This window comes from Humulus lupulus, chromosome 9, assembly GCF_963169125.1.
Source record: "Humulus lupulus chromosome 9, drHumLupu1.1, whole genome shotgun sequence".
NCBI classification, from domain to species: Eukaryota; Viridiplantae; Streptophyta; class Magnoliopsida; order Rosales; family Cannabaceae; genus Humulus; species Humulus lupulus.
In genome coordinates, this window is record NC_084801.1 from 123,640,337 (window position 1) to 123,650,013 (window position 9,677).

Genomic DNA, 9,677 nt, shown 5'->3' on the forward strand with positions numbered 1-9,677 from the left:
GGGAAGTTACCAACTGGGCAAGCTCTGTCGTTGTGCAAGAAGCCTCGGGGGTCTGTCCCTGTTGGCTCTTTACCTACATTATCCTCTTCTTCACCTGCGCTTGGATCCTCCTTGGAGGCAAGTTCGCAAGGTGTTGCGCATGTTGCGGCTCTGTTTCCTACATCGGCCAAGCCGTCTGAGGCAGGGACTGTTACTGGTGTGCAAGGCGATCTGCCAGTTGAAGTGAGATCCCCTAGCGCCTGTGCAAGGTCATCAGAGGCATTGCCTTCTACTTCTGCCCTGGCTGGGGGCTCTGATGTTGGTCAGAGGTGAGGATCAAAGGGGAGATGCCCTTCTTCTGCCTCCCGTAAGAACCGTCTTTTGGAGGATGCTTTCGGGGGTGGTTTTGAATCTATAAATAGTCCTTCTCAGCCAGTTGGCGCAGGCCGGGTTGTTACTCATGAGACTCTTTCCGTATGTCAAAAATTGAAGACTACCGAGGTCGCAAGTGATCATACTTTAAGTGTTGACGTTCATGCAACATCAGTTGCGGCTTCTAATTCTCATTCAGGAGAGGTCATCATTGTATCCCCAAAGGGTACAAGTAATTTTGAGTCCCCCAGTGCTTTTCTGGAGCAACGAACTTCTTCTGCAGTGCAGACACCAGTGTATCTGCCGAGTGACTTGGGGCGAAGACGTTGGAGATGGGTTGCTTGTACGCCCTTCCCTGTCGTATCTTTCTGGAGTGGGAACAATCGCATTGACATTTGATAGTGTTATGGTGTCAATGCTAGCAGGAGGTGGGGAGCCGGTTGCCCCCTTTGCTTCTGTTGCTGCAATAGCAGGAAGAGAAGCAAGTGACAGAGCGAGAGATGTGCCCAAATATCTACCTTCTGCATCAACAGAGGAGATGGAGGAGATGTTGGTTTTTATTGATCAAATCAAAGATTATATGCAGCGAAACAACAATCAAATTGTTAGATTAATCCCATAAGATTTCTAGATCAACTTCTTCACATGCATATATATATTGAATCAAGGACATGAACAGAAAAATTACCTCAGGTCCTTCCTTGCTGCTATCTTTTCATATGGCTGAATCCTTGAGATCTCACACCAAGATCTTCCAAAATGTTCTCAGGCACACAAAGAACGAGTGTGGACTCGCTATACAAATAATAGGCAATTAACTATTTATCAGATGTTCTCAACACATGAGATCTGATAAAGTTTGGACCTAGGTTTTTTGAAGAACAATGACCTTTATTTTTGTCACTGTTCTCTTTCTCTGAGAGAGATTCCTAGATATTTTTCTATCCCTGAAAAGTTATGTTCTATGAAAATTGATATCCTATATTTAATATATCCAATATATTAAAATATTTGTTATTTTAAACAAATTCTAAATAACTGATCAATTATCAGATTTTTGTTTAAATAATAATATTTTAATCATATTAAAATATCTCATTATTTATTTAATATTTAAATAACTAAAATTGTGGAATCAAGAGACTGAGTACATCTCTTATGCGTGTAGCACAGTGCCTGTGCACTGTGCCACACGTGTACCACATGCCTGTGATGGCATGTGATTTTTCCAAATTTTTATTATTATTTAAATACCAAAATCCCAAAAATAAATTAATTCAAAATTAATTATATTTTTGTTAAATCAAATAATTAATTAATTCTTAATTAATTAATTACACATAATTAAACAATAATTATGTTTGATACATAGAAAAATATTTTACTTATCACATAAGTCCTTTTTGCCCATTTTTTGTATTTGCCTTTGACAGTGATTGTTTGAGCTATTTTGGGGACCATGGACCTATAACATTAAGCTCCAATCAATTGAAACTAAATAATTAAACTCTTTAATTATAATAGTTAATTTATTAATTATGATATTACTCCACTATAAATTCAGAATTGCACTCTTTATGTTATAGATATACTTTTACAGAATTTTTTTTCTTAAGTCGTCCATTGATATAACCATCTTACAATAGTTCAACCCTCTAATTAATTAGTTCATAAATTAGAATGGGAGAATTACCATTTAACCTTTCTAATTTACTTCTTATTCCTTAAGTACCATTAATTCACTAGTGAATAATTAATCTATAATCTAATTATAGATTTGAGCTCAAAATCATTCAGTTTCAGAATTAACCCTTAAGGGAACTAATATACGATCCGTTAGGAAAGATTAGATTCCGTATTGTTGATACATGTTCCCAGCCATCCATGATATTAAATCTCCAAAACAAAAGTCACTAGCCTCATTCTTTGAAGAGACCTTAACGAATGAATCAAAAGATTTAATAAACATGAACAGGAGTTCATGAACACTCAGGATTTAGGTTGATCTATAAATGATCATCAGTTATGATATGAATTACAAGTTTTTATTATTAAATGGTTTTTGGATAAAGACTTTAATTCATATCGGTCCATGTCATATATAATCATATTATATAAATCACCTTTACCAAGATGTCTTCCCACATCAATAATCCCAATCTAGATTATTTGTATCATTATGATACTCAGTAAACCGTACTTACAACTCTAATTAAAGAATTCCATAACTTTAATTTGTTGTTGTTGACTGTTTTTATTCATTCATGTGATCTTAATTTTCTCGTACTAATACAAGATCACATCCTCAATAATGAATATGGAATTTTTCTGATATTTACAAAATTATTCAAACAATAATTTAACAATCTAAATATAACAATAATAATAAACCATTGTATTTATTTATTCATAGAAAATCAAATGTCTTTACATGCTTTTAGGACACACTCCTAACAGGAGATGCTGCGCATAAGTAGACCTCATCTTCCTGCGGAAGTTATCGGGTCGCTGAGTGGCAAAGTGACTTGCTGCAACACGTGTCAGACCGTATATGGATGGTAAGTTGGTTGAAAACTAGCATGGTTTTCAAATATGTAATATAGTGAATATCGTGTGGTACATGTCTAGTGTGATTAGTGATAAGTGTAATTAATGTTTTGCAGAGCTACGTATGTGCTTTTGCTGCGAGAAGGGAGTATGCGGCGGCTGTGCAGAACAGCTCGAAGCTGGTGGAGCAAGCGATCATGCTTGAAGAAGAGCGGGCAGGGAGGAGGATGGCGGAAGCAAACCGAAATGTGCTTGTGGAGGCCATCAAGAAGTTAGAAACGCAGCTGGCAGAGGCGAAAGAGAAAGTGTTAGCCACAGAGGAGAAGGTAGTAAGTTCTGTTGGACACGAGTTGGAACGTGACAAACTGAAAGCGAATCTATTGGCCATGACCAATAAATGGATGGAGAAGAGCCAATTCTGCGTACAACATGAAGCTCGGATGGAGAAGCTCGATGGCATGATAAATGATTTGCAGGAAGATGTAGTATCTTTGCAAACAGATAAAGAGATTTTGGAGAAAGAAAAGAAAGCGCTACATCAGAAGTTGGAGGTGCTGGAAATGGGCGTGGCAGATGCGCGAAAGTAGAAGCTGGAGGTGGAACTCCAGTTAGAAAATAAGTTGAAGGAAAAAGAGGAGGTTGTCATGAAAACCGAGAGACAATTAAAAGAAATGGCTGAGGTATGCGTTTTTTTAGTATTCATAGGTATAATGGCAATATGGTTGAGTCATATGTTGCATGTGTTGATGAGCGATTTAGCTTAGTGTTGAGGTGATTGGTTGGTGCTGATGATATTTCTGTTGCAGATGAACATCGTGAGTGGGTAAAGGTGCCGTTTTTTAGGCGGATTTTTGATAACCCACAGTGGTTATATTCAACTTGGGTGTTGGATGAATTAATAAGAAGTGGTATTCCATATTACATATCATGTGAGCGTTATGGATTAGGCCATCCGAAGCTAGAGAGTGCGATGGCAGAGTATACGCGTCGTATTGAATGGGATTAGATATTCCCAAGAGAACACTTGTATATAGTATATAAAGTAATATTTTATATATAACTAGAATCGTTATTAATGTAACATAGTTTATAAATAACAGCTTCTGATTAATTGCTTTTATTGATTATCTGTGGGCTTCTAACTGCATGATCTACAAAGTTTACATCATTTTCATGCGTTTATGGTTGAGAGAGTCGAGTGCGTAGGTAGTCCCTTGCTTAACATCTGTTGAACTGGATCGTAGCCATGAGAGTTTCGTACTTTGTAAAGCCTACCTTGTTGTTTTGCGTTGAACTTGCTTGCGTTTAGAGAGACGTTTTGGTATCTTATTGGAACGAAATCTGCCCCTTGGGTGTACGAAAAAACAAGGTTGATGCTTTACAATTTTCCAGAGGAAGCGATGAGGTTCAGCTTGGACGCAGAAGATAGCATGAGAGGCTGGGCGCCGAGGCAGAGTTGAGAAAGGTAGAACCTTGGAACAGACGTCTTTCCAGTGCACCCATACCGAGGAGTATGTGTGAAGGCTTGCTTGGGTAGGCTCTTACTCTGACAGAGGCAACCGTCGTACAGGATGTGGGTGCGACTGCGGGAAAAGTTCCTCCCGGCCTTGGATTGCTAAACCAGTTAGTGTATACTGGGGTTGAACCCAAGGTGTGGTAGCTGATGGTTCTGCTGCAGTAGTCAGGGTAGATTAAATTTCAGGGGGGAGCCCCTCTTATCAAGGTGAGAGGGCAGGGTAGTTGATGTAGTGTACCCTGGGTGGACAGCCAAATCCGCATAGTCAGGGCAGATTAGACTGCGAAATGGCTGACCTTAGATCCCCAGTAGCTTAGTCAAGTCAGATTAGAATGCTTTTAGGTGAAACCCAAATTTGTTTGGGCAAAATATCAAGCGTAATGGCAGAGGCAACAGGTCTGTGTATGCATATGGCGTGTAGTGGCTTTGCTACCACGATCCACCGAGGTTCGGCCCTGTGTCGCTCAGATTGTATCTTATCATGTGCTATTTTTCGAATGTTGGTAAACATTCTCTTTGTTCTAAGGAGACCCTTAAGTGTAGGGAATGACTATATTGGGATTAAAGGTTCATGTTGTATCGCGGTAGGATGTTTAAATGAATGGAAAACTGATAGCCACAAGTATTCCGATGGTCACTTATTTATATTAGGAGTGATAGGTGGTTTTAAGTGCACGTGAATAATGTTGCTTTTCATATGGGTAAGTAAGGATATATTAAAATATGTGTTTGGTAGTATCTCTCAGTGTGGAGCGAGTAAACTGATAGTTGTCACATGAGTGTCCTTGTTAGGTTGTTATAGTAAGGAATCCTTATGCAAAATTGTGTCAGCAAAAGCTGAGTGTGTAAAATATACTAAAATAATGTGAAAAGGAAAGTTGTTGTATTAGTTTTGAATTACATAGTACAACTATTAACAATAATATTGTTTCAAAGACATTGAATTCCAAGTACGAGGTACAATTTTCCCACTACGTACATTTTTAAGAGTATAAGACCCTCTGCCTAATACTTCCATAATTTCAAATGGCCTGTCCCAGTTTGGCTCTAACTTCTTTGTGTTGCCAGTGACTTTGCGCAAAACCCAGTCGCCCTTCTGAAACGTACGTAAGTGGACTCGTTTGTTGTAGTAGCATTCTGCAGCCTGTTGATAGTTTTCTTGTCTTAATTGTGCTATTGTTCGCAACTCTTCCAGGAGGTCGAGGTTATGCGTCAACTGTATGTTGTTTGTGGTCTGGTTAGAAGCTATCTCTGTTCGAAGTGTAGGGAGACCCACCTTTGTCGGGATGATAACTTCTGTTCCATATACCATGGCATAGGGAGATTTGCCCGTAGAGGACCTTTTTGTTGTCCTATATGCCCATAACACCTTTGGTAACTCTTCTGCCCATGCTCCTTTTTTATCTTCCAAAATTTTCTTGATGTTGGCAAAAATGACTTTGTTGGAAACTTCTGCTTGGCCATTGCCTTGTGGGTAAGTGACAGAGGCAAAACTCAGTTTTATCTTGTATGTGTCACACAGCTCCTGTACTTTGGCGTTTTGGAACGGGGTTCCGTTGTCAACGACTATCTCCCATGGTATCCCAAATTGACAGATGATTTGCTTCCACACGAAGTTCGTGGTGTTTGTTTTGCTGACCGTGACGTATGCCTCTGCTACAACCCATTTAGTGAAGTAATCGATGGCCACTAGAGCATACCGTTTTCCTCCAGCAGCTTTAGGCAGCTCCCCTACCACATCCATACCCCATTTTACAAAAGCCCAAGGTGCAATGATGGAGTGTAAAGCTTGAGCAGGTTGATCGATGGTGGGTGCAAATCGATGGCATTTGTCACATTTTCTAGCATAGTCACGTGCTTCTGTCATCATGTATGGCAAGTAGTACCCTGCTGTAAGTGCTTTGTGTGCCAAACTTCGGCCCCCAGTGTGGTTTCCACATGCTCCCTCGTGTATCTCCTCTAACAATTTTTTAGCTTCTGATGGACGCAAACACCGAAGATAGGGGCCATCAAAGGATTTGCGGTATAACGTTCCATGGATGATGGAATAGTGTTGAGCTCAAAGACGCAGAAGTTTAGCGTCCTTTGAATGGGCTAGCAATTCAGACATTGACAAATAGCGAATGATTGGATCCATCTAGCACTCAGGTTCTGATGAGGTTGAGAAAACTTCCAGAACCTTTGGTGATTGGCTTGTGTATATGGCGGAGTGTCAAGAACATTCCCATGCAGAGGCTAATTTGGCGAGGGCATCAGCCTTCTGATTTTGTTCCCTTGGTACTTGTACGAGTTCAAACTGGTGGAATTGTGACTGCAAGTCAGTTACCTTTTGTAATAGGCTAGTCAGATGGGGTGCCTTGGTGTCAAAATTTCCGACCACTTGTTCTATCATTAGCTTTGAATTCCCTCTGACTTTTAATCGTCCAATGCCCATGTCTCGTGCTAGTTCTAAGCCGTAAATCAGAGCCTCATACTTGGCCTCGTTATTTGTGGCAAATTGTTCTAACTGAATGGCTTCCTCAATTTTAAGCCTGGAGGGTGCTTCTAATACGACTCCAATAACGACTCCTTGGGAATTGGATGCTCCGTCCGTATGCATTGTCCATACCCATTCAGCTTCTGATTCCAACAGTTCAGGCAAGGTATCTGGGGTAAAAGACTGTATTTCGACCAGGAAGTCAGCAAGTACTTGGCATTTTTTTGCTTTTCGTGGCAAGAATCGTATATCATACGTCCCGAGTTCAATTGCCCACTTAGATAATCTACCAGAGAGATCGGGTTTATTCAACACTTGCTTCAGTGGATAATCTGTATATACATTGATGGTGTGGCTTTCAAAATATTGTCGTAGCTTCTTTTTCGCTGTAACGAGTGCAAGCGCCAATTTTTCCATCATGCTGTAGTGGGTTTCAGGGTCTAGTAGCATCTTACTACAGTAGAACACCGGCTTCTGTCAGCTCGTGTCTTCTCAAAAGAGCACAGAACTCACGGCAAAGTGCGAGACAGACTGGTATAGGAACAGGTCTTTGTTGGGGATGGGAGAGCTCAGTATAGGAGGAGAGCTCAGATAACCTTTCAGTTCTTCGAGAGATTTATTTTGTTCTGTCCCCCAGGTGGTGTTGGTAGACTTCTTCATGCATTGTAGGAAGCGCTGACAACAATCGGACATGCGTGATATGAACTAGCTTAATGCTACAATTTTGCCTGTTAGAGCCTGGATGTCCCGGATGGTTCTAGGTTCCTTTACCTCTGAAAGTGATGCAATCTGGGTTGGATTGGCCTCGATGCCTCTCTAGCTGACCACATATCCTAGGAACTATCCAGAGGATACCCCAAAGGCACACTTAGTTGGATTTAGTTTCATATTGTAAGTGTCGAGGATGTCGAAGCATTCGATTAAATTGTCCACATGTGAAGAACTTTGTCGAGATTTGATGACCATGTCATCAATATATACTTCCATGTTCCTCCCAAGCAATGAGGAAAACAGTTTGTGCATTAGCCTCTAGTATGTCGCTCCTGCATTCTTTAGCCCGAAGGGCATAACTTTGTAACAGTACAAGCCACCTTCTGTTATGAAAGCTGTATGGATTCGATCTTCGGATCTCATTGGGATCTGATTATATCCTAAGTAGGCATCAAGGAAGCTCATTCTTTCGAAACCTACTGTGGCGTCTATCATCTGATCGATCTTCGGTAGAGGGTAGCTATCCTTAGGGCATGCTTTGTTTAAGTTGGTGTAGTCTATGAATACTCTCTTTTTTCCGTTTTTCTTTGGGACCACTACAGGGTTGGCTAACCAACTAGGATACAAGCATTCTTCAAAGGCTCCTATGCTTAGAAGCCGTTGTACCTCTTCTTGGATGACCTGGTTGACTTAAGGAGCAAACCTCCTCTGTCTCTGCTTGACGGGTGGGAAGCTGTTTGATATGTTGAGGCTATGACTCATGACAGAGGGGTCTATTCCTAATATGTCGTGTGGAGACCAGGCGAAGGTTCCGACTCTGGTTTGGAGGAATTGTACTAGGGTCTGCTTTTCTTTTTCATGGAGTTTGGTACTCACCAGCACTATTTTGGATGGTTCTGCGTCGTCTATACAGATTTCCTCTAGATCATTGAGGGTGGTCTGGGGCTTTTTGCGATCTTCCTCTAGATCGATGCCTTTGAGACATGCTGGTAATTCACGCTGTGATTGCTATTTGTTAGGATTGTCATCAGGAGGGGATGTGCCAAAATTATTTATCTCTTTTAGGGTAAGGAAGCATTTCTTAGCTTGCTTCTGGCATCCTTTTATGTCGATGGTATAAAGTCCGTTGGGTGAGTGGCACCGCATCACTTGATGCAAAGTTGAGACCACCCCCTGCATTTTGTGGATCCAACTTCTTCCCATGATGGCGTTGTAGCTTGTGATGGAGTTCATGATGAGGAAGTCTACAGGCAAGGTGCGTTCTGCAGCTACCACTGTTAGCCGAACAATGCCCTTTGGGTATACCCTCTGACTGTTAAATCCTAAAATTGGTGCAACAGAGGTCCGGATCCGATTTTCTTCGAGTCCCATCTTCTGGAAGGCTTCCCAGAAAAGAATGTCAACCCTACTGCCCCCATCAATTAAAACTCTTCCCAGCTGGCAATGGTCGACCTGTAGTGAAATTACTAGAGGGTCATCATGGGGCAGGTGCACTCCTTGCAAGTCATCTTCGGTGAAGGTGATTGTAGAGGTTGGATAACGTCTGTCCTCCGAAGTGACAAGGTTGACTGTGTGGCCTAGTGATCTGTATCGTTTCAATCGTTCCTCCATCCTCCTGTGAATTTTGGTTGCCTGTTCTTGTTCCTCAGTGAGCTCCACGATCCCGTGTATCATGGGTATTTTCTTGAGAGGTTCTTATGAGCTTGTGGTGGCCGTATGCAGGGGGTCTGCTGCTTGTGGTGTTGGGGCAGAAGCAGTGTTGGGTTGTGAAGTGCCAGGTCTGCTCGTTCCTTTAATATACTGGGTTAACCGTCCACTTCTCATGAGGCCCGGGATCTGATTGTGGAGGTTGTGGCATTCGGTGACTGTATGGCCATGATCCTTGTGGAAGAGGCAGTACCTGTTTTTATCTCTTATGTCAGGAGGAGTGGTAATCTTGTATGGCTCACACCAGATAGGCCTGTCTTTATTCTCTTCATAAATGACCTCCTGAGGGACGGTGTATTCGAAGGAGGGGTATCGTGGTGATTCTTGATTCTGTCTTGGCCTTTTTCTTTCTTTCGCGTGATCCGTTTC

General features: G+C 41.4%; 1 protein-coding gene across 1 annotated transcript; it reads right to left on the bottom strand.

Annotated features, from left to right (window-relative positions):
- Positions 1–8,609: 8,609 nt before the first annotated feature.
- On the bottom strand, positions 8,610–9,275 carry LOC133800007 (uncharacterized). The gene has a single exon (XM_062237990.1). The coding sequence runs from the start codon at positions 9,273–9,275 to the stop codon at positions 8,610–8,612; it is 666 nt and encodes a 221-aa protein (XP_062093974.1).
- Positions 9,276–9,677: the final 402 nt, after the last annotated feature.

Excerpts from the sequence above, each read along its gene's own strand:
- LOC133800007 (XM_062237990.1), bottom strand. The coding sequence starts at position 9,275 with ATGATACACGGGATCGTGGAGCTCACTGAGGAACAAGAACAGGCAACC.